Here is a 26,599-nt window from a genome sequence, read left to right on the forward strand (position 1 = left end):
ATGAACAGATGGGACCTCACAATTCCACTGAGGGAAGACAGAACAGCTTTTAAAGGTTAGAGAAAAGTGTGATGTTCCTGTTTCAAAGACAGCTTTCTTTTTTGGTACTTTTAGACAATGTGTTTGTAACTGGCTTCCATAAAAAACAGCCACAGTAGGATTTATGCAGATATATATCTGTGGCTGTTACCTCTTGGCATTCAACACTACATGTGCAATTGTCATATCATCATTTTCAGCAAAATAATTTAACATCAAATAACTACTTCAGAAATCAGTTCAATCCATGTTTTAGAACAGGCATGTCAAACTGCCGGCCCGTGGGGAAAAAGTCACGATACGTTGCGTGTGTTGTGATTCAGGGTCAGCCTGTGGGTCCGGCAGCCGGGTCGGATGACTCGGATGACTCAGACGAGGGGGAGGAGGAGGGTGTTGAAGACGAACTTGCTGATGATGGCTTGGAGGCTTCGCAGAGCCCCCAGCCAGGCCCCTCTTCTCAGCTGCGCGAGCCCGACAGTGCGGATGATGATGACCCACAGCTGGCCCTGTTCAAGGACGCCCGACGCAGGAGGCAGTCAAGCAGGAGCAAGCAGAGAAAGGCTGTGGGACTCCTCGGAAGGAGGCACAGGGAGGCCACGCCCTGAACTCTAATAAAGGGAGTGTTTGGGGAAGGGCTGGTTGCTGAAAGCAACCGCTCCGTTTGAGGATCAAAGTTCCGATATCTTGTTTCATGTTCTGTTGTTTGTTTGTGAATTAAACTTGGCAGACGTTTTCCAGCCTCAGACGTTTTCCAGCCTCTGCCGTTTGTACAGGGGTTGCCTTTCTGCAAGGCCGGTAGCAGGCTGGTACAGAACAGCGTGATGTCACGTGACATCGCGAGTTTGACGTGCCTGTTTTAGAATGATGATAAAATCAGAAAATGAAATGGCTCCTTGATTTTCCTCAATCAAGGATGTGTCCACAGCTTCTTTCCTCCATGTTTTTTTCCATATCTTTCATAATTGAACATAATCAGCATCCTTTCTTTTGTTTCCAGAACTTTGTAACTTGTTAATTTCTCAGCGAAGAGAAGAGATCCATTTTAGAGAAAGAGAAAAGGCTTTTCCTCACTGCTAGTCACTAACTCTTTTTGACTGAAAATAACTTGAGACTTCAAGGAACACCTAACATGTTAAAGCATACAACCTCAGGCTTTGATTCATTGCACATCAAAGAAAGTTCTTGCATTAGATCATTTTTAAGCAAGCAGAGTATCCTACTTGATTAAGATGTTTCGAACAGTATTGCAATAGTCCTCACTTAACAACCATGGCAATCATTTCAAAGTTAACAATGCTGAAAAAAGTGACTTATCATCAGTCCTCGCACTTGTATTTGTTATTTGGCAGTTTTTGCATATTTACAATGGTTGTAGCATCCCAAGCTTATGTGATTGCCATTTGTAGCCTTTCCAGCCAGCTTCTGACAAAGTCAGTGGAGAAGCTGGCAAGATGGTGCAAATCCTAGTCAAGTGATGTCTTGCTTAATGACTCTGGGTGATTCACTTATAATTACCGCAACCAGGATTTCTGGAACTCCTATTGCTAAGTGCAGCATTGATGTGATGTTCTGCTTAACAACCATTTCACTTAGCGACAGAGCTGCCAGTCCCAACTGGGATAAAGTGAGGATTATCTGTACTTGCCTTCTCACATACAGAAGAATGCACCAGCGGATGGTGCAAGCAGCAGCATTGCTATCTAGCAATAATCTCATTTCCATCCTTTAAGGCATATTTATTTAAATATTCCTGAAGTTAAAGTTAGCATGACTGACAAAATTTGCACCATGTATTTCTTAAATATAAACTATAATAGATTTCCCCTTCATGGATTACTGCCTTGTCGTGGCGAGGGGGCTTGCGTAATTCAATGAAGCTATGAGCTATGCCGTGAAGGGCCACCCAAGATGGACAGGTCATAGCAGAGAGTTCTGACAAAACGTGATCCACTGGAGAAGGAAATGGCAACCCACTCCAGTATCTTTGCCATGAAAACCCTATGGACAGTACCAAAAGGCAAAACGATATGACGCTGGAAGATGAGCCCCTCAGGTCGGAAGGCGTCCAATATGCTACTGGGGAAGAGCAGAGGGCTAGTACTAGTAGCGCCAGAAAGAATGAAGCGACTGGGCCAAAGCCGAAAGGACGCTCAGCTGTGGATGTGTCTGGTGGTGAAAGGAAAGTCCGATGCTGTAAAGATTTTTTCTCCATAGGAACCTGGAATGTAAGATCCATGAATCAAGGAAAGCTGGACGTGGTCAAACAAGAGATGACAAGATTGAACATTGACATTTTAGGTATCAGCGAACTAAAATGGACAGGAATGGGTGAATTTAATTCAGATGACCATCAGGTGTACTACTGTGGGCAAGAATCCTTCAGAAGAAATGGAGTAGCCTTCATAGTCAATAAAAGAGTAGGAAAAGCAATACTGGGATACAATCCTCAAAATGACAGAATGATCTCAGTTCGAATCCAAGGCAAACCATTCAATATCACAGTAGTCCAAGTCTATGCCCCAACCACCAGTGCTGAAGAGGATGAAATTGACCAGTTCTATGAAGCACTATAGCACCTTATAGAACTAACACCAAAAATGATGTTCTTATCATCATGGGGGATTGGAATGCTAAAGTAGGAAGCCAAAAGATAACTGGAATAACAGGCAAGTTTGGCCTTGGAGTGCAAAATGAAGCAGGGCACAGGCTGATAGAATTCTGTCAAGAGAATACGATGGTCATAGCAAACACTCTTTTCCAACAACCCAAGAGACGGCTCTACACATGGACATCACCAGATGGTCAACACAGAAATCAGATTGACTATATGCTCTGCATCCAAAGATGGAGAAGCTCTATACAGTCAGTAAAAACAAGACCAGGAGCTGACTGTGGCTCAGACCATGAGCTTCTCCTTGCAAAGTTTAGGCTTAAACTGAAGAAAGTAGGGAAAAGCACTAGGCCAGTCAGGTATGAATTAAATCATATCCCTGTTGAATATACAGTAGAGGTGACAAATAGATTTAAGGAATTAGATCTGATAGACAGAGTGCCTGAAGAACTATGGACAGAGGTTCACGACATTGTACAACAGGTAGCAACCAAAACCATCCCAAAGAAAAAGAAATGCAAGAAAGCAAAATGGCTGTCTGAGGAAGCTTTGCAAATAGCTGAGGAAAGGAGGGAAGCGAAAGGCAAGGGACAAAAAGAAAGATACACCCAATTGAATGCAGAATGAACAGTGCAAAGAAATATAAGAAAACAATAGAATAGGGAGGACCAGAGATCTTTTCAAGAAAATTGGAGAAATGAAGGGAACGTTTAATGCAAAAATGGGCATGATAAAGGACCAAAATGGCAGGGACCTAACAGAGGCAGAAGAGATTAAGAAGAGGTGGCAAAATTACACAGAAGAACTATACAAGAATGAGCTTAACGTCCCTGATAATCACAATGAGGTTGTCACTGACCTCGAGCCAGACATCCTAGAATGTGAAGTGAAGTGGGCCTTAGAAAAGCTGAGCAACAACAAAGCTAGTGGAAGTGACAGTATTCCAGCTGAGCTATTCAAAATCTTAAAAGACAATGCAGTAAAAGTGCTACACTCAATTTGCCAGCAAATTTGGAAAACTCAACAGTGGCCACAGGATTGGAAAAGATCAGTTTATATTCCAATTCCAAAGAAAGGCAGTGCCAAAGAATGTTCAAACTATCACACCATTGCACTCATTTCTCATGCTAGTAAAGTCATGCTTAAAATCCTACAAGCTAGACTTCAGCAGTATGTGGATTTCGAAGAGGCAGAGGAACTAGAGATCAAATTGCCAACATACGCTGGATCATGGAGAAAGCTAGGGAGTTCCAGAAAAACATCTACTTCTGCTTCATTGACTATGCTAAAGCCTTTGATTGTGTGGATCATAACAAACTGTGGCAAGTTTTTAAAGAGATGGGAGTACCAGACCATCTTATTTGTCTCTTGAGAAACCTATATGCGGGTCAAGAAGCAACAGTGAGAACTGGACACGGAACCACTGATTGGTTCAAAATTGGGAAAGGAATCCGGCAAGGCTGTATACTGTCGCCCTGCCTATTTAACTTATATGCAGAGCACATCATGAGAAAGGCAGGGCTAGATGAATCAAAAGTTGGAATTAAGATTGCCGGAAGAAATATCAACAACCTAAGATACGCAGATGATACCACTCTAATGGCAGAAAGTGAAGAAGAACTAAAGAGCCTCTTGTTGCGGGTGAAGAAGGAGAGTGCAAAACTTGGGTTTAAACTTAACATTAAGAAAACCAAGATCATGGCATCTGGCCCTCTCAATTCCTGGCAAATAGATGGGGAAGAAATGGAGGTAGTGACAGATTTTATTTTCCTGGGCTCCAAGATCACTGCAGATGGGGACTGTAGCCAAGAAATTAAAAGACGCTTGCTCCTGGGGAGGAAAGCCATGGCAAATCTAGACAGCACACTAAAAAGCAGAGACATCACCCTGTCAATAAAAGTGCATATAGTCAAGGCTATGGTCTTCCCAGTTGCAATGTATGGCAGTGAAAGTTGGACCATAAGAAAGGCTGAGTGCCAAAGAATTGAGGCCTTTGAACTGTGGTGCTGGAGAAGACTCCTGCGAGTCCCTTGGACTGCAAGGCGATCAAACCGGTCAGTCCTAGAGGAGATCAATCCTGACTGCTCTTTAGAAGGCCAGATCCTGAAGCTAAAACTCAAGTACTTTGGCCACCTAATGAGAAGGAAGGACTCACTGGAGAAGAGCCTAATGCTGGGAAAGATCGAGGGCAATAGAAGAAGGGGACGACAGAGAATGAGGTGGCTGGATGGAGTCACTGAAGCAGTAGGCGTGAGCTTAAATGGACTCCAGAAGATGGTAGAGGACAGGAAGGCCTGGAGGAATGTTGTCCATAGGGTCGCGATGGGTCGGACACGACTTCGCAGCTAACAACAAAATAATAGATTTGTTGTGTATAAGTCCCCTACAGAAAAAAAATCCCTGCCTAATTTATGAGATCAGCCTAACAAAAAACTTTGCATTCTTTATTGAACTTATGCTACCATAAGTAGCATTTATTCTAAGATCAGTAGATACTATCTTATATATTTTCTTTTCATAATGCCAACCGTGTTTATTTACTTAAAGTACAGTATACTTTATAGTCATAAATAGTTATAAATAACGCATATAACACTAGACCCGTACTAATCGGGCTTCAGGCCCGGGTACAGCATGGAGACGGCATTGGTCGCTCTGGTGAATGATCTCTGGAGGGCTCAGGACAGGGGATATTCCTCTGTCCTAGTCCTATTAGACCTCTCAGCGGCTTTCGTTACCATCGACCATGGTATCCTGCTGCGGCGTCTCAGGGGATTGGGAGTGGGAGGCACGGTTCTTCAGTGGTTCTCCTCCTATCTCCTGGGACGTTCGCAGTCGGTGTTGGCAGGGGGACAGAGGTCGACCTCGAGGCCTCTCACTTGTGGAGTTCCTCAGGGGTCGGTCCTCTCACCTCTCCTGTTCAACATCTGTATGAAGCCGCTGGGTGAGATCATTCGTGGTTTTGGAGTTGGGTATCATCAGTATGCGGATGATAGCCAACTTTTCATTTCGACCCCAAACCACCCCAGTGATGCCCTCAACGTGATGTCCCGTTGCCTGGAGGCGGTTCGGGTCTGGATGGGGAGGAACAGGCTTCGACTCAACCCTGACAAGACTGAGTGGCTGTGCATACCGGCATCTCGGGATATCCAGAATATTCCATCTCTTTCTATGGGGGGTGAGTTATTACCCCCCGTAGATAGGGCTCGCAACTTGGGAGTCCTCCTAGATTCACAGCTTTCTTTAGAAGACCATATAGTAAATGTGACTAGGGGGGCCTTTGCCCAGGTTCGCCTGGTGCACCAGTTGCGGCCCTATCTAGACCGGGATGCCTTGCGTACGGTCACTCACGCACTCGTGACCTCTCGTTTGGACTACTGCAACGCTCTCTACATGGGGCTGCCCTTGAGGACCACTCGGAGGCTCCAACTGGTACAGAATGCAGCTGCGAGAGTTGTGTTGGGAGTCTCCCGATACTCCCATGTTACACCCCTGCTCCGCGAGCTGCATTGGCTTCCAGTTGTCTTCCGGGTGAGATTCAAGGTGCTGGTAATGGTCTTTAAAGCCCTTCATGGCATGGGTCCGGAATACCTCAGGGAGCACCTGCGGCCGGCATCAACTTCCCTCCACCCAGTGCGCTCCCACAGAGAGGGCCTCCTCAGGGTGCCACCGGTCAAAGAATGTCGACTGGTGGCCCCCAGGGGGAGGGCGTTCTCTGTGGGCGCGCCGGATTTATGGAACCATCTTCCGGTTGAGCTCCGGATGGCGCCCGACCTTCGCTTCTTCTGGCGCGATCTAAAGACTTTCCTGTTCGAACAAGCCGTCCTGGCCTGATGGGTGATGGGTTTGGGTTTTATTGTTTTTTATGTATTTTAACTTAACTTACTGTTATAGTTTTTGGGCATCTTGTTTAATCTTTTTTTTTAACTTTTGTATTCTTGTTTTTTAACATGTATTGCCCTGTTCACCGCCCTGAGTCCTTCGAGAGAAGGGCGGTATACAAATATAATAAAAATAAAAAATAAAAAATAAACACATTTATGCTGTTTGCCTGGAAATTTACTATCATTTCAAGACAAAATGAAGTTCTTCCAAGTACATACAAGCCTTTTCTATTAGAAAGTTCTACATTCTGTATTTAAGCTGATTATTTGAAAACATTCATAGAGAATGGACACATACGTCAGTGCAGGTTGGACATAGTTTGAACACATATATACATATTAATTGTGTAGCATGTATCTTACACTATTCTTTTTTTAAAATTTAATTTATAAATTCTTTGCCCTTTTTCATGCAGTATTTTTTTTAAAAAAATTCTTTTTCTGGAGAGAACAGAATTAAACTTATTCCCCCCCATATTGACAGCTTAAAATTGATGTGTGCTTTTGATTAAAAACAAAAAATGGAGCACCGCAGAATGTACAGCCCGACATTCCACTCAAAATGCAAACCACTTTTATCATATTTAGAATGCTTATCTTAAAGACACCACTGTCTGAAAGACTCTGCTCCTGTGGGTCAGGAGAGGTGGAGACCATTGGACATGTACTCCTTCGATGTTCCTTCTACAGAGCCATTCAGAAAAACCATATCCTCCCCATATCCTGGTTGTTCAGAAAGTATTTATCTCCTGTGGCTGCTTAAGGATGAGCAGGCAGAGATCATGGTGCAGGTGGCCAGATTCTGTGCAGCAGCATTGGGGATTCACCAGAAGCAGTGCTTTTTTGTAATAAAAAAAAAGGTGCCGGAACTCACACATGTCATACAACCTGCCTTGCCTACCCTACAAGGTTCCATACAAAAAAGGTGCCGGAACTCCATTCTGGGCATTCTATGACAAAAAAAAAGGCCCGACCAGAAACATAAACAATCATTTTAGAACTTTTTGATAATCTTTTATAATTGATTTTATTACGTGTTTTATACAGTTTTAGACTATACTCATTGTATTTTTATTGTCAGGTCAGTATGATTCAGTTTTCTGCAGATAGCTTGTTTTTGATATACTGCCTGTAAAACTAGGCAGACCTTGGTCACCCATTGATTGCATCATTGATTGTGATGTATTGCTATGCCTTCTTGTGATGGTTCTGTTTAGTTTGGTTTTATTTGGATGTTTAATTTATGTGTGGCCTTTGGCTGTAATAATAATAATAAATTGAATTGAATGCTTATCTTTACTTTTAAAATCCTTGTACTGAGAGAGCCCATGGAAATTCATTAATTTCTCCTTTCTTTCTCATCTAAGTAAAATTATATAGCACTAGAGACAAATTAACTAAATTATCAATTATTTTGAAAAGGTTGCCAACTGAAAGTTTTTTCTATTCATGATAGTTCCTGATTAGCATGCACATTTTAAAATGCACAATTAGTATGTACATTTATTTGAAAATAGGTGGATTGAATATGGAAAAAACTGGTATCAAACTAAATCAGTGTTTGAAATTGTCTATTTAAGTTACATTTAATTTCTCTCTTTCTCTCTCTCTCTCTCTCTCTCTCTCTCTCTCTCTCTCTCTCTCTCTCTCTCTCTCTCTGTGTGTGTTTGTGTGTGTGTGTGTGTTTAAAGACTATGTTTATATTTCAACCTATACTACAGCTTGATTAAAATGATAGTTCTTAGAATGATTGTATCTGGCTAACACAAGATGAATGAGAATCAGTAAAAAAAAAGCTATAGAAATCATTCTAGTTTTTCTTTTAGGCTTTTGTAGTTCGTTTAAGTTTACATCATCCATTATTAAACATCAGGTTTGTTCAAAACCATTATCCATTATTTCATATATAATGAGTTATGTCGGATTGTATTATATAAGCCAGTAATCATCAGGCTATCAAAACAGCAGATTTTTCAGATATATACAGGGCAACACAAATCTCTGTGGGTACTTTTGGGTAAAAATATTTAAGTATTCTACAATTAACCTTAGTTTTTAGAACAGAAAAATTCTGCTTCAATCATGCCACGATAAAGAGGCAAATCCATTTTGAAAAAGCATTTTTAAAAAGCCTACTGAATAATTTGCACTCTTCATTAATGAATTCAAATCCAAATTGCAACCCCCATTGAACTGATTTGGACTGGATGAATGTGCCATGCTCACCATCCAATGGGTGAAAATAGTGAAAACAGAAGGAATCAATATCAAGAGTCTGGGTGAACATGATCACTACAAATAACCTGGGCATCCTTCAGGCTGACAACATCTGAAGTGAAAAAAAAAGCTTAGAGGTGAATACATCAAGAGTGTAAAGAAGATCTTATAGGCCAAACTCAGTGGAGGAAATACCATCAAAGCAACTAACACTTGGACAATTCCAGTCATTAGATACACAGCTGGAATTGTGGACTGGACTCAAGCAGAACTAAAAGCCCTAGAAAAATAATGACAATGAATCATGGTCTTCATCCTTTCAGTGGCGTTGACAGACTCTATTTACCAGGGAAAATAGGTAGGCATGAAATGTTACAAGTACATCAGACGTTTGGAAAAGAAAAAAGGCATTGGAAGAATATCTGAAGAATAGTGAAGAAGATGCACTGAAGCTAGCATGCCAGGAAGCTTGCTGAATACTGGAGAAACCAAATGACCTACAAGAAAGATGAAGAACAGAAAAAAGGCATGGGAAGACAAAGTACTACATGGCCAGAACATTTAAAAAAAAAGCAGGCAAGGCAGATAACATCAAGATCTGCCAATTTCCTGATAAGAACAGGAAAGTTGAAGAAAGAGATCGGCTAATTCTGGCTGCACAAATGCATACAAAGCCACAACTGAAAAGACAGCAGGTGGCACCTCTGCAAAGAAGCTGAAGAAACAGTGGATCACCTAATTAGCTACTGCAAGAAGATTGCACAGACTGACTGCAAAGAATAGCATGACAAAGTAACAACAATCAGACATTGGAAGATCTGCAAGAAATATTATTTGTGTGCAAACAAGAACTGGTGGGACCATAAAATAGAGAAAGTAACTGAAAATGAAGACGCCAAAGTGCTCTGAGACTTTAGAATTCAAACAGACTTGCACCTGCTGAAAACACATCACACTTAACAATTGTCAATAAGAAAGGCAAAAAAAAGTCTCGAGACAGCAGAATTGAAGAGAAAGAATTGGAGAAGATAACAAATACAAAGACCTGTAAATATAAATGGAACATCTGTGGCAAAAGAAAGCAAAGGTGGTACTAATAGTAATAGGGAGTGCATCCCAAAATAACTCAAGCACCATTTGAACCTCATCGTCATTAACAAATTCACCACTGATCAATTGCAAAATGCAGCTTTACTCAAAACGGCTTATAACCTGTGACACCACGGATAAAAATGCCAAATCCAGTCTGAACACCTGACTGCCTATAGTATGAACCAAAATATTAAATTTATATTCTGTCCAATCTCAGCAACTCTGCATGGTTTACCAATTGTTAAAAATGTTTTAAAAACAATGAAATACCATAGAGAACATTAAAAACAATACTAGAAAAGAACACAAAACTAGATGATGCTGTTTTGACAAATGGTGCTCAGACTTGGAAAAATTATTTGAACATGAATAGGAACAGTCCCCTTTCTGGGGGTTGAGTTCTACAGTATGTCTATATATGGCTATGGGTCACTGGGTAGATTTTTTGTGTGTGTGAATACTATGATAGTTGTTTTGCTGTGATACATAGTATTGTTCTTAATTATTATAGATGAAATATAGATACGGCGTAGTGAATTATTGTTGCTTTTTTCCTTTAAGGATATCCGGTGAACATTCTCCAAAACTTCAAATCAGAAGCCACAGTTACTTGAGGGCAGTGAGTGAAGTTTCAATCAATAGGAGTTTGGATAGCTTGGATCCTGCGGCTCTGCTTACATCTCCTAAGTTTCGTTCCCGAAATGAAAGCTACATGAGGGCGATGAGCACTATTAGTCAGGTGAGTGACATGCCTGTACAATTTTAAAAAAAATAAAGTTAGAACAAAAACACCTCTGATAAATATAAATATAAAATCTATATAAGAAACCGATGTATGGACAATTCTGCAATAAAACAAATGTATGACAGCGTGTATTATTAAAAATCCCTTAGCTATCTATATAAATGCCAGTTCCTAATATTCAATAATATTATTGAATAATCATTGACACAATCAAGAGTCTCAAAATGGAACTCTATAAAATTGGTGGTTGTTGCCACACACAAATATACCTCAAAGCATGTAAAAATGCAAGTAGAAAAATAGGGACCACTACGCTGGCTCTTTGGCTTTGAAACGAAGATGAGCACCGGCCCCTAGAGTTGGAAACGACTAGCACACATGTGCGGGGGAACCTTTACCTTTACCTAAAAATTTTAACTATCACTTTAGTTTTTTCTCTATTTATCTTTAATCCTGCTATCACTCCATATTGTCCTATCTTTTCCAATAGTTTAGGAATTGTCTCCAAAGGTTCCTCTAGAATGAATACCAAATGATCTGCAAATGCTTGCAGTTTGTAGGTTTCACCTTTTATTTTCAATCCTTTAATTTCTGGGTCTTACGTAATGTTTCTATTTAAAACTTCCAAAGTTAAGATAAATAGCAATGGGGATAAGGACATCCTTGTCTTGTGCCTTTTCATATATCAAAATTCTCTGTGTAATCTCCATTTACAATTACTTTTGCCAATTGTTTCTGATATATTGTCTGAATTGTATTTATAAAGTTTTGACCAAAGTCCATTGTTTTTAGTTGTTGAATCATAAATTGCCAGGAAACATTATCAAATGCTTTTTGGGAATCTAAAAGTACTAGTGCCAGTTGTTTCCCTGGATGATAATATTCCAATGTATCTAGTATTACCCTCAAATTATTTTTTATTTGTCTCTTTGGCAAAAATCCATTTTGATCTGGGTGTATAAATTTAGTCAAAAATCTTTTCAGCCTCTCAGCTATTATTGAAGTGAAGATTTTATAGTCCACATTCAGTAATGATATCGGTCTATAGTTTTTGATCTGGGTCAGATCTGAGTCCTCTTTTGGTATCAAAGTAACATCAGCTTCTATCCATGTATTTGGGAGTTTTGTTTTGTTTGTTTTTTTAATCCCATTTATATCCCACCCTTCTCCAAAGACTCATACAATTTTAAGCACAAACCAATGTGCTTAGCAATAGCCTTCATTCTATGTATATGCCTGCTTATTAGGGCTTTCCCCCCCAAGCGGCATTATTACAAAGTCAGCTTATTGCCCCCAACAATCTGGGTCCTCATTTTACCTACCTCGGAAGGATGGAAGGCTGAGTCAACCTTGAGCCTGGTGGGACTCGAACCTGCACTAATTGCAGGCAGCTGGTGTTACTTAAGGAGGCATTAGCCTACTGCTCCACCAAGGCTCTTTGCCTCCAATAGAAGTTCAGTGAACTTAATATATCTTGTAAACATTTATAAAACTCTGCCAGGAGTCCATCTGGTCCCAGTGTTTTTTTCATTTTTTTTGTCTTTTTATTGCCTCTGTCAATTCCATCATTGATCCATAAAATATAAGATTATAGGTTTGCACACAATAACACACTCTCAATTAATCACATATTATTTGTTGAATTAACATATTTTCATAAGGATTCCTGCACATGAAAGCCAATTAATGTAGGCAAAACATTGAGCATACAGATCTATGCTTTCAGTATGCCTTGGAAATGAAATATTTGATCCATTTATTTAAGATGTTGCCTGGGTAGAGAAATATAGATAATAATAATAATAATAATTTTATTTGTATACCGCCCTTCTCCCGAAGGACTCAGGGCAGTGAACAGGGCAAACATATAAAAATACAAGACTACAAATATTTAAAAAGATTAAACAAAGTGCCCAAAACTAACAACAATAAGTTAAAATGCACTAAAACAATATTAAAATCCAAACCCATCACCCATCAGGCCAGGCCAGCTTGTTCGAACAAGTAGGTCTTCAGATCGCGTCAGAAGGAGCGAAGGTCGGGTGCCATCCGGAGCTCAACCGGCAAACGGTTCCACAAATCCGGCGCACCCACAGAGAAGAACCTCCCCCTGGGGGCCACCAGATGACATTCTCTGATCGGTGGCACCCTGAGGAGGCCCTCTCTGTGGGAGCGCACAGGGCGGAGGGAAGTTGATCCCGGCAGCAGGTGATCCCTAAGGTACGCCGGACCCATGCCATGTAGGGCTTTAAAGACCATTACCAGCACCTTGAATCTCACCCGGAAGACAACTGGGAGCCAATGCAGCTCACGGAGCAGAGGTGTAACATGGGAGTATCGGGAAACTCCCAACACAACTCTCGCGGCTGCATTCTGTACCAGTTGGAGCCTCCGAGTGGTCCTCAAGGGCAGCCCCATGTAGAGAGTGTTGCAGTAGTCTAAACGAGAGGTCACAAGCGCATGAGTGACCGTACGCAAGGCATCCCGGTCTAGATAGGGTCGCAACTGGCGCACCAGCCGAACCTGGGTGAAGGCCCTCCTAGTCACAGTTGTTATATGGTCTTCTAAAGAAAGCTGTGAGTCTAGGAGGACTCCCAAGTTGCGAGCCCTATCTACGGGGGGTAATAACTCACCCCCCATAGAAAGAGATGGAATATTCTGAATATCCCGGGATGCTCATGTATATTAAAATTTGAGGTATCTGCAGGATTCAAAACTTTTGTGAAAATGACCAAACCGTATCACCTGCCACACTGCAAATACCACATTTTTCATAAGTATACAACATCATAATGCATATATAAAGTGGATAGAGCTTGTGGTGTAATGATATGACCATTTTTTTGTCACCCACTTCTTATTAAGTCCCCTGTGGATGTCTCTGCAAGCAATGCAGATCTCTGAATGAGGAGTTTGTAGGCTGGTTGTAACTCAATGTGTCTGTTGATGGAATTGCTTGTGGACCGGCAGGCTTCAATGAACTCATAAGCTTGGCAGGTAGTAGCATGGCTGATGATTTTAGCGTTGCTCCAATCGAACTGGTGCTGTTTGGTGTCAGTGTGGGTAGAGATTAAGAATTTGGGATTGTGGCATTTGATTGCTAGCCAGTGTTCATGGATCCTGGTTTTTAATTGACATGATATTTACATAGAATTGGTTGTAATCGTTACAGATTATTTTGAAGCTTATATTGTTTCTTGCATCCTTCTGTATCTTGTCTTTGGTTCTGGATAATTCCTTGCAAAGTGTGGCTGTGGGTTTTGGGACTATTGCTATTTCTATGGGTTGGAAAATTCTGGCTGTCATTTCCATCATCACAAGACCCATCACAAGACCTTCACTTGACACACCCATACCTGAATCCCTTATAAACAGAAGAATAGTGACACTGACATGCCCTAAATTCTGCTGAAGATGTTACCTAGCCTGGTAATGAAATGTTCGGAAATCAACAAACAAGCTTGGAGAACGAACTTTCAACCTCATCCTATACCCGAGCTATAAATACTCACCACTATAATTCTTTTTGCTTTTTTTTCACACATCTTTCGCATTCTCTTTCCTTACATCCACTTTCTACTCATTTTGTTGAGAGTCATACTATCTTTTCCTACTGTGGTTCTATTTTCATTCTAGTTTTTTTTACTTTGTTCTCCTTTTTCATAAGCATTTTTTCCCAAGATCCACTTGACACTTTTGAAAAACAGTTTTCCCTGCATTCATCACCTTGCACCACCATTATATCCTTTACTAATTGTATCAGTTTTTCATCATAAACAATTAAATCAGCCATTCTTTTAAGATTCACATCCATTCCTTTGACATGTATATGCATGAACTGAGCTTGATAGTCTTTTTCTTAAACACTGTAATTGAAATAGATTTTTTTCTAAACACACCAATCATCAGTCTCATTCATTCTTAGACTGCAAATAGCTCAGTTATTTTTAGCATTCCCTCTTATCTTGTCTTACAGCCATCCAATTATGTCACCTAACAGAATATTTTTCCCTATGGATCTTAAACATTCAGTATTATTGCACAATTCTTAGTTATTTATCTTTGCTTCTTCCATTATCACCATTCATTAGAGCAAAACATTCAAGGGACTCCAATTTACAAACTCCTGCTTTCATGCTTACCACGCAACCTAGATGGTATTAATTCATACTTTCTAATATAACTTTTACTTGTTTCTTTTATAATTAAACTTACATCTTATTAGCTTTAGTCTACAAAAATTATACTGCCTTCATTTAGATTATTACATTGTTCCCCTTTCTTTTTATGTTAGTGATACAGACATACAATATTGCAAATGGTTTTCCTTTCCTTTTTTTCAATTCATATTCTGTATCAATCAGAATTCAAAGTTGCAATTTTCCATATTCTATGGTAGTTGCCAGACAGGGCCATAGATATTGGTATATTCCACCCATTCTAGCATTGTTGTTGTTGTTAGTTGCGAAGTCGTGTCTGACCCATCGCGACCCTATGGACAACGTTCCTCCAGGCCTTCCTGTCCTCTACCATCTTCTGGAGTCCATTTAAGCTCACACCTACTGCTTCAGTGACTCCATCCAGCCACCTCATTCTCTGTCGTCTAGCATTCTAGCATTATTCAATCATTATTCAGCCATTATTCAATCACAAACTTTTTTGTAGTGTACAGTGCCAGTTGGTTCTTGTACATTTTGGACAGTACGCCACAAATCAAGAAGTTCCTTTCTGTATCTAGGCAAGCTGGCAATACTGTGAATATTCCTAGTTCTACTAATACACCCACCATTGAAGTAGTAGGCAGGAACTTGAAATCCTGACAGAAAGCAGTTGAGAAGAAAGAAACTTATATTAAGGAACTTTTTTAAAAAAAAATCCACATAGAGAGAACCCCAGGGATTATTCTATATTCATACAAAATAGTTTCCTCACTAAACCACAAGCAAAGCTGTGGTATTTTTAGGATGGATAGTGAAGTTAACAGAAACCTGTGACTTAATAGCTTGTTACATGGTTGTCTTCCATTTTGTCTTTGAATATAACTAATCTGTCAGTCTTATTTTAGATTTGAAACTCAATTGGTTCATAGGCTTTTATGTCACTAAGCAGCAACTTGCAGCATATAATTTACTCAGGGTTTAAGAGGTTCACTTCTGGATCTTAGTAGCATGTTCAGAATTTTATCATTTAGAATTTAAAGAGGAACAATAGATATTCTGCATATCTAACTTTCCTGCAAGTTTTTGGACAAATAATGTTAGTAATGATTTTCCAACATTTGCATTTTTTTCTGTGCAGAGACCCTACAGAAACAACTAGTAGTGCTTGTAGTGAAGTCTATGACAAGTCAAACAGAAAAGCCGTAAAGAGATATACCATAATTATTTTCATTTTATTTTCTCTTAAATATTGATGCTATTGTTCATTGCTTGTTTGCATTGGAATTTTACCCTGAAAAAAACAGTCCATAGGGGATGAAAGATCTGGGTACATCTTCAGCATAAAGATCTTTTGAACAACAGAAAAAATATGATAAAAATCTATATATTGTATAATGCATGTCATAATAATAGTCAAAAGCCATTGTGGAGGACTTTGTGAGTGACTGACATATAGATAGTTTTAAACTAACAACAGCAATTGGGACTGGAATTTCTGTTGCTACGTAATGTGGTTGCAAACTGCATCATCATCGCATAGGAATGGCAATCCCTACAGTTCTTGTTGCTGTTATTAACTGTCATTAAACAAGACAACTTCCTGCCAGAATCCCACAACCAAAGTCAGCAGGCAGTCTAGAAGGATGTTTCAAGTCCTATCCCATAGGCAAGTAAGTAGCTGCTGCCAGGTTAACAAGGAAATGAGGGGTGGGCAAGGCTGTGGGGGAAAGTCAGAGAAGGTCCACAAGAGGCATATCATGTGGAGGGTGCAAGGAGGTATATGAAAGTAGCCCTATGGTGTGTGAGAGGTATAGCATGAGTTGAGGAGGGTCTGTGAGAAGGATTGTGTGAGTCAAGAAGGATGCATGAGAGACACTGTATGGCTTGGTGAAAATGTGTGAGAAGTGTGGCACAGGGAGGATACAAAAGGACATGCAAGATTCATTTCACAGGTTGGACAGGGTATGCAACTCTCAAGAGGTGACACACAGACTGGGGAGCAAAAGGCGCTCTATAGGTCAATGAGAATGCATGGAGGTAGCAGATGCTGTGCAGACTGGGTAGGGTACATGGATGTACAAGTAGTCAACACAAGCATAAAGGACATGGGGGAAGATGTATAGGTGGGTGAAATTTATCCCAGTTATATTTTACCTTTGACTTTAAGGGAAGTTGGCATGGAAAATTGTAAATGGTGATCATATAGTAATTAGACACTTGGCCAACAGTCATAATTGGAAAACACTCTGATTGCAATCACAGGACTTCAGGAATGCTGAGACAATGAGAACTTCAGGGATCAGTCATAGCCATCATTCATTCATATCACTGTAACTGTACAGTTGTTGAATGAATGGTTGTAAGTCAAGGACCACTTGTAAATGTTTGCCTTAAATATACTGAACACTGTTAATAATTTGTCATCAGTATTTTGTCACTTTTTTGTCTACTAAGTATTTACTATTATTTAATCGTGAATTCCTTATATCAGTTTATACTTTTATTGCATTTATTTTATTGATTCCTGTCCCCTTGGATAACATGCTTAAAAAAAAATCCAGGTGGGCTTTTTGACATCAAGTACATTTAAGGCATTTGACTTAAAACATTTGGCATATTTAAGGCTTCATGTCTTTCTTTGGTAGTTTTGTAATTAGTGTGGACAGTTACATCATGCTGTAGACAACCAAAAAATTTGTAATGGAACAGGAAAATATTTCACTTATATCCTTATATATTTTAAAAACTTACAAACCCGAAAGGAAATGGTTTATACAGCTTTTATCCTATTTTGTGATTCTTTACAATGGGAAAATAATGTTTTGATCCCTCTTCTTCCTGCTATAATATGGTACTACAGATTGCACTTTCTATTCATTATAATTGGGTACAATTAAGCTGTGTGTTTTGCCTGCAGGTGAGTGAGATGGAAGTAAATGGTCAGTTTGAATCAGTCTGTGAGTCTGTATTCAGCGAACTAGAGTCTCAGGCAGTAGAAGCCCTAGATCTGCCAATGCCTGGGTGTTTCCGCATGAGGAGCCACAGTTATGTGAGAGCAATCGAAAAAGGCTGTTCCCAAGATGATGAATGTTTGTCTTTGAGATCCTCATCTCCACCTCGCACAGCCACTACTGTGAGGACCATCCAAAGCAGCACTGGTAAGTCATCAGTGGATTTCTCTCCACTCATAATTTTGAATGTTAAATGTAATCACCTAAATGGCTCTTTTGAACCCTAGATATTCTGAATTCAATGAACCTTCATGCCCTGCACAGTCACTTGCTTCATTTTCCTTAGATATCCCTTAAAAATTTGCATTGTCTGTCTGTCCTTTGTGGATTGTTGCATGTAGTCAGAACAGTCTGTAATGGCTTATGCTCAGCAGATTTGGTTTTTTTATTGGTAATACATGTGGTTCCTGATTTATGACAACAGTTTGGACAGGTTGCTGTTGTTAAGTGATGCAGTCATAAATTTAGCACAATGTCACATGACCATATTGCTTAGTGATGGCAGTTCTGGTTGTTGTCATGATACCGGGACCATGTGGGTATTAAGCAGAATGAGATGGAAGTCCCAGGAAAGGAATGGGAGGGGTTTTGGAGGGGGAGCTGCTGCAGATGAGTACTGAGGAGCTTGGATAGTCAGCAAGGGTTGCACGTGGCTACTAGGGAATGCAGATAAGCCAGGTAGGACCTCGGGCAGGTCAATGAGAGCTGTGGTTGACAATATGCTATGGGCAGGTGTGCTACAGACAGGATGGGGAGGAGTGCTGCAGATGGGTACACACTGTGCTGGAATGGGCCAACATGTTATGGCCAACTCGCTACAGCCAACTCATTGCAACCAACTTGTCATGGCCAGCTCACCACAGCCAATTCACTGTGGGACAACTTATTGTCGGACAATTGGCTGTGGGACAACTCACTGTGGGACAATTCAACAGTTCAGTTTAATTATTTAAAATAATTTAAAAAATGTTTAAATTTTTGTCATTTACATTTCAGTTTGTCCCTCCTTTGGCATCCTTTTTTAAATGATTCTATTCTACCATTTCTTAGATATTAGTGTAACTCTTGTCCTGTGGCGAGTTGATCCTCGGCAGGTTGGTCATGGCAAGTTGGCCATGATGAGTTGGCCATAGTGAATTGTCCTAGACCCCACTGTGCAGTGCAAGCAGGTGAATGGTTGCTAAAGAGTACAAGATTCCTGGGGGGTTTCTACTCTGTAGTGGGTCTTGTTGAGAGAAACCCCAGCAGGAGTGATTTATGGAAGCAACTTGCAACCTTCCCTGTCCCTCATTGATTTTGCTTGTGAGAAACTGGCAGGAAAGGTCAAAACCTGCAATCATATGACCACTGCTTAGTGCAACACTTGATCATGGGGATATTGTGACAGCTGCAACTTTGCAGACTGGTCATAAGTCCATCTTGTTTAGTGTTGTTGTAATTTTGAACAGTCACTGAACAAGTAAAGACAACTTTTGTAATGGTGTATATGGTAACAACAACATCACACCAGACTTTCCTTTGCACTTATAATTTTAAAAAATTGCATTCGTGTACCTAGCTTTGCTATTGGTTTGTTGAGAAGCATCCCAGGAGTGCTTGACAGCTTGTAAAGTACTTCCAACTGCTGTAAAATGTCGAAGCTTCCATCTTCTCCTGAGAGAGTGGGGAAGAGAAAGAGTGCAAAAAAAGGGGGGAGATAGGAAGGCAAATCAGTGCATCAAAACTCTAGGAAGGAATGGAAGGAAAATGAAGGGAACAGAAGAAGCTGACAAGGCTCAGGACAGTACCTGGGTATGAGTGTGCATTCACATGTACAATAGGGGGAGAAAGGGCAGAAACAGGGAACAGTGTGTATATATGTGAGTAAAAGAGATGAGAGCTGAGTTAGGTAAAAGTGAGTTTGTTCATTATAGTCAGTAGCACAATAGAAGTATCATCTTAGTACCAGTTTAGCCTAATCAAAGGACATTACCAATATAGCTTCCTGAAAGAAATCATCATACTGTATAGCACTTCTGGGAGATGTCTCAAAGGTGCTTGTATTTTTTTTCAAGCATTCTTTGAGGACGAATAAGATATTTCGCTTTTCATCCAAGAAGCTTCATAAGTTGTGATTGGATGGTGGGAGGATGGAAGGATAGGTTCTGACAGGATTGGGAGGCGGGGGTGGGGAGGGGAATGGAAGGATTGCATTTCTTTGCAGTCATTTGGTCGTCAGCTCTCTCTGAGAGCCATTGAGGTGACTTGGGGGTTTATCTGCCTTCAAGGTCACCTAAATCAAGAATGCAAATATCTCCACAGACATTCTAGGCAGATGTTTCCATCTTCTGACAAAGTTGACAGCACATATCAGCAAAGATAGTCTTAAAGGATAAAAAGATATCCTTAAACAGTAAGCATATATGGTTGACCATCTCCCCATGACCTTGATGGAGAATACACTTTGAGTGTCTTGGTAAATGTTTTTAAAAGTTTCAATCATACTGATGCATATTTTCTTTCCTTGGATCATCTATATCAGGGGTAGGCAACCTTGGCTCTTTTATGACTCGTGGACTTCAACTCCCAGAATACCTGAGCCGGGTCATAAAAGAGCCAAGGTTGCCTACCCCTGATCTATATAATTTAACATTTTTCTTCTGTTTCTATGGAACATTATAAAAATACAGAATACTCTTATTATTGTTGCATTTTCAGCTGACATTACTATGATTCTGGATAAATATGTGTGTGAAAGTTACGTGTGGTATTCTTTAATATAGTCGCAGTATTTGTAATATCAAAATACTAGGAATGTTCCAGGTTTGGCTAAAATAATTATCATACCACCTGATATTCAGCAGTGCTGTGCTGCTATGTTTTGTCTTTCAACCTTTGATTTGTTGTGGGTTAATTAATATGTCTTTACATTAGCAAGGAAGCTTTTTAATATGATATTATTTTGTATATATCTTAATTTTCCAGATTCTTTTATATTATTATTTAATTAATACTTTGTTGTATATTTCTATATAATTGTGCTGAGAATATATGGATTAGAAACTCCATTTTCTGATTACATGCAGAAGCTAAGAAAAGTTCTGTGTGTTCTCCTCATCAGAATAACATAAATATTGGAAGAGCATATCTTGATTATTGAATTTCCCACACTAGGATTTACTGTATAATGAGGATATTAATAAGGTAATCTCACAAATTTCAGAAACTATCTGAGTACAATGTAATAGCATTAAACCTAAAATTCAGCAAAACACTTTTTAAAAAATTCTAATTTGAAGAAATTATATAATGAACCCAAGGAACACGAAAAGACTGGTGAAATTGAACCATGAAAATTCTTTTGACAAGTAAATTTCCACTTTCTTTTGTATCAGCCTTTAAAGTGTTAGCCCTTTCCTTACCCAAAAGCCTTAATGAATAATTATACTCATTATAAATAGTCCATGCTTAAAATAGTTTCTGTCCATACAGTTTGCATGTAGCAGGGGGAAAATCGTATTTCAAAACCAAGAAATGATAGCTTGATTGAAGAACTGAAGTGAAATGGACCTCTTCAAATAAGCACCGATAAGGATCTGTGGTTCTTTTTGAGTTCTCCCAGTGGTGATTTGATTAGACAATAGTTGTTCTTACTGCTTCTTGTCAGTTTCTGTATATTGTGGATTCTGTATTTGTTATTACTGCTGTGGGTCAGTAGAGCAGCTGACTTTGCTTTTTTAAACTATTTCTCCAAGTCTGATTGCATGTCTTTCTTTTTTATACATCTGATTTTCTTATCTCTTTAAATGGACAGCAATCAGCAATTTCAGGCAACCTATGTTATTATGTCCATTTAGCTACTTCTTACTTTTGTACACATAAAAGCATCCCTCATCTTTATGGAAACTTTTCTGAAAATGTAAAAAAAAATTTCTATCACTTAATGCTCTGTTCCATGGGCTTGCAACTCTCTTGACTTTTGGCATGCTGAATGTAACAATCCCAGAAGTCAGAATAAGAAACAATGCAATTAAAATTGAACAATTCATTAGCATTTACATGATTATACCATATATTTAATAATTTCTCTAAAATTATAATCTGATGATAATTTTCAACCAGCCTAGCTAACCACTCGAAACACCTGTCAATCTGCAGCTTCCAGTTCTATTGTTCTGGTTTAAAACTTTGCTTTTTGCAAACTTCTGACAATCAGAGTCAATGAGCAAGCCAGATTCACTTAACAAACATGTTACTAATTTAACACTGCAGTGATTCACTTAACAACTGTGACAAGAAAGGTTGCAAAATGTGGCAAAACTCACTTAACAACTGAATAACCTAAAACTAGTTTTATGCAGAATTAATGTATTTTCATGGAGCATGGTTTATAATCAATCAGAATCATAGCAGCATTTAAGACTAATTAGTAATTTGGAAACATATATTATAACTTAGAGACACTGCTACAGTCTGTCCTTGATCATATTTTCCTAAGCTGCATATTTGTATGATACTGAAAATGATCAGTGCTCAGTACAGAAAATCATTTTTACAATTGCCACAACCATTACTGAAATTCTCAATAAATTATATATGCTTTATTTCACTGCTTATTGGCACTTATTAAATAACTCCAATAGCTTAGTAAATCAGGCTGCACCATTAAAGAAGCTATATTGATTCTTTTTAGCAGGACTTGCCCTTTTATGTCCATATGATTGATAAGTATTTTTAAGAGTTTCTTTTCACCAATTTACCTGAATCGAGTTAGCTGCCCTGTAGTTTTCTGTAAATTCTGCAACAGCTGTATAATTATAATACGGTACTATTCAGACATTGGAAAATGAATATCTGAAAGCTGAAATTTGTTTTTTTTTTTTTGTTGTTGGTGAATGAAAGATATCAAATCCCATTTCTCAAAATCCCTTTTACCCCCTGCTGGCACATTTCTTTAGTGCTTGTATTTCCTTTGTCCATGTCTTCATTCTTATTTTATCATTTTGACTTTAACTAACATTAGGCAGTCTAGTCAAGTCACTTAATTAATTTCCTCTTTATCCAACTTGTTTTGAGGGAGGATGTGGTAATTTTTTTTAAGCAAACGTGACCCATTTTGATTTTCATTACATCTATACACTAAGACTATTGCATTTTGTAATTGTTTTCAATTGATTCATCAATATGCAAAACTTTTCCTTGTATTTAGGATTAACAATCTCAGTTAACAGCATTACCAATTTTAGGGTTACCCTTCAAATTATTCACAAATATGACTGGACACTTTTAAAAAATCTTTAGTAAGATATTTAACTTGTCTACAGGCCAGGATACAGTAAAGAGACAGCATTACCCATACCCACTGATGACCTTTGGCAGAGTTGGGATGGGGTGCATCCTTCCTAGTGCTTGCTGTTTTCCTAGTGGCTTTCAATATTATTAACCACAATGGGCTGCAGGAGTAGGAGTAGGAGGCATTGTGCTCCAGTAGTTCATCCAGTAGTAGTTCATCCAGTAGTTCATCTCCTTCCTGAGTGGCCAGTTCCTGTCAGTGTTGACAGGGGAAAAGAAATTGTGTCTGGGTCCCTCATGTGTCGGATGCTTCACAGTTCAATGACCTTCTTGCTCCTGTTCAAAATCTACATGAAACCATTGGTGAGGCCATCCACCAGTTTGGGGTGTGTTATTATCAGTACAGTATGTTGATAATATCTAACTTTACATCTCTAGCCTGAAATGCACAGGTGAAGCTGTTAGTGTATTGACCCTTGTCTGGAAGTTGGACATGGCAGAACAGACTTTGGCTCAATTCTAAAAAGATTGAGTGGCTAGGGCCGTTTGGAACCCTTGAGTTGGAGATGTCATCATCTTTGGTGTTGGATAGGGCTGAACCTCCTCAGTCAAGACTTGTGCACAACTCAAAGAGCAGATAGCAGCTGTGGCCAGGAAAACCTTTGCACAGAATCAGCTTCTGTTCTAGTTGTGCCCTTTCCTCAGTTAGAGGAACTTTTCATTATCAGGATTTTTTTTTAGGATTTAATATGATATTTTTCTTTCTCTAGTTTTATGTGTTTTATGTTAAATTGAATTGGGGCTGAAGGAGATGAAGGACAGCAGTCAATTCTTAATAAGCCATTGGTTTAATCCATTTGCTATTATATAATGAGAGATAGCCAGAGATGGCCAGAGTCCTTTTTAGGAATCTCAATCCTTTTCTAAGCTGTTGAATGCGCTGTAAGCTTTTAGTGAATAAAAACTAAATATTATTAGGAATGCTTGTCGATTTAAATGAAATTATTAACAAGTGGAATGGCATCCAGATACCATAGCTTTTTCAACGTATAATAAAATAATAAATTTACAATTGTAGTTAAACACTAGAGGGAGATATTGTTCTTCTGAAGTCTTTAGCAGAAGAGCTTTGAACTTCAAAAAAAATATTGAATTTGTTCATTTAGAGTCAAGTGCAAATTAAAGCTTTTAAGTCATCTTTATGGAGAAAAGTTGACAATTTTAAATTCTAATAAACATTTTGTAACTCTGTGACTATCATTTAGCATAACAATAAATTTTATTAGGATTCCATGTGAATTTTGTTTGAATTGAAATATTGGAAGGCCTTCTATCTTAAACACCATCCCAAGGAAATGGTTTTTCAGACAGAATTCCATCTTTCCCCCTCTGATAGGCTGTATGATGATAATGAAGAACAGGACTTAAATATCCAAAATCTTTCTCGGGGTGGGGGGGAACAGAGAAACAAATCTGGATTCACTATTCAGCATTCCTTTCTCATCCTACCTTCATAGGTTTTTTTCCCCTACCTGTGGAAACCTCTGAATTTGAGGAGATGTTTTACCCACCTGAAGCTGCCCTTACAGTGTTCCCAAAGAAATCATTTAGACTGAATTATATCTCTCAGTTATCCAAAGATTGTTAGTGGTTGGAAATTATGCTGAAAAGATGCAAGTTACAGCCTACACAATATAGAGAAAATGGCATGCAAATCTGTGGTTGTAATAATGCTATACAAACTGATTCATAGCCATCTTTTTAAAATTTAGATATGCAAGGTCCCAGTCCCTTACTTGAACTTGAGATACCATATCAATCTAATCAGATAACCCAAGCGGAGACTTCTTGATCAAGCAGCACTTTATTTGATCAAATTAAGCAGCTGGGTGGCCAATAATCTGGAACGCTGGCAGAATTACATCCAGAAATGCCATGCATTAGAAAGTTGGTAGCACTGCTTTATAAACTTTGTTAGCCAATGAAAATCAGACAACAGAGCCATTACATCATAAGAAAGACATCAATCATTCCTGTACACTCCCTTATTCCCTCTTTCAGTATATCACATCCATGTACATGTTTCCCAAGCTTGCATAAAATTTCTCTGGTGCAAAAGCTGATTACAAAAGCAAGAAAGCAACAGTTAAACAATTTCCCTTTGTTCCAGAACCCTTCCGGTATAAAGAACAAACTGGGGATAATCTCTGTTTAGGGACTGATACATAAATCTGAATAATTTCTCTTTTGCACCATAGCAGTAGTGCAACATAAAATGTAGTTAGCACATAGCATATAATTTTATAGAGATTACCTATGTTTAAGAAAGTGGTATTGTGCTATATGAATCATATTCTGTTCTATGCTATGCCAAGCCTGTACTTGATTTTTCTAAATGTGTTTTAAGCTAAAGATAGTTTTACCAAAGAAAGAAACAAACAAGCCTGAAGCCTTGGAATGCATGGATTTATTTTTGAAGTAGCAATGCCTTGACTGACCTCCAAGAGATATGATGAAACATAGCATTTGCAATTCTTTGAACTAGTAAGGTGGCAATGATATGCATGAAGCAGTTTGCCCTTATCTAAAAATCTATTTGTTTCTTTTGAAAATCCAAAATGGTCCCAGGAGTATTAAGTATAAAGTGCTATGTATTTTAAAAAACTGGATTTTCCTAGAGATTATTTCTTCTTTTAATCAATGTTTTCTCAAAAGGCAAAATTATAATAATAATAATACAAGAACTGTGAAGTGCTCTAATAAGAAGAAATGTTTAGTTGTACATTTCTCACATAGTACATATCAATCTCACCATGTCTTGATATAGATTTTTAAATTTCTTGTCACCAGAAATATCACAAATATGAATTGTTCTTATATTTATTGGTAAAATATTTTCTATATTCTTATAATTTAGGATTTTTTTTCTTGCCACTATTTCAGTGTCTGCTTAAGGGAAGGAATGGTATTAAATTGAGGAATGATCTAAAAATATTTTCAAAATGTAGCAATCCAATTTTACATTTAATTTATTATATTTAATTGATTCACATATTAGAAGCAAGATCTATTTTGTTTGGTTATGATTACCTTCAAGTAAGCATGCAGGATTATAGCCAGGCACTATAATCCATTTACCTTTACTTCGGGCAGTTCTTAGGACAAAACAGGAGTAGGTGGGGTTTTTTGGGGGGGTGTCTGTGTGTCTGTGTGCGTAATATGCATATTAGAGTTATTTTGTCATAATTTTATGGCAAGTTCTACTATTTCAAAATAAACTGTAAATAATTGCTTATCAACTGCATTTGTAAATTATAGTTTTATCATAAATTGGCTTGTTATATGCTATGGCCTCCCTTTGACAACTTTGTGGACTGTAATATGTTGCAGCCTATTGCCCCAAAACATTCTCGAAGAAGTAATAGAATTTGGTGTGAATTTCACCTTACACTTGTTTTGTCCTAATCTAATGTGCAATTATCCAGTACAGTAAGTCCAACTCAAGTTCCTGATTGATTTATACTTTTTGAAGCGAACCATAATAACATATGTATATACTGACCTCATTT

At 38.7% G+C, this 26,599-nt stretch overlaps 1 protein-coding gene across 2 annotated transcripts in view; it reads left to right on the forward strand.

The window, feature by feature from the left end:
- The window catches only part of DLGAP1 (DLG associated protein 1), a gene marked incomplete at both ends in the record, with an annotated part of 92,000 nt that overhangs the window by 30,258 nt on the left and 35,143 nt on the right, over positions 1-26,599 (forward strand). Inside the window, 2 exons of one of the 2 annotated variants that reach the window (XM_081322501.1) lie at positions 10,405-10,582; positions 17,666-17,954. In XM_081322501.1, coding sequence (XP_081178627.1) covers positions 10,405-10,582; positions 17,666-17,954 — 467 coding nt within the window. The remainder of the gene's footprint in view (positions 1-10,404; positions 10,583-17,665; positions 17,955-26,599) is intronic. The other variant, XM_081322502.1, reaches the window with a different exon arrangement.

The sequence above is a fragment of the Vipera berus genome (assembly GCF_964194415.1).
Source record: "Vipera berus genome assembly, chromosome: 3".
Classification (NCBI taxonomy): Eukaryota; Metazoa; Chordata; class Lepidosauria; order Squamata; family Viperidae; genus Vipera; species Vipera berus.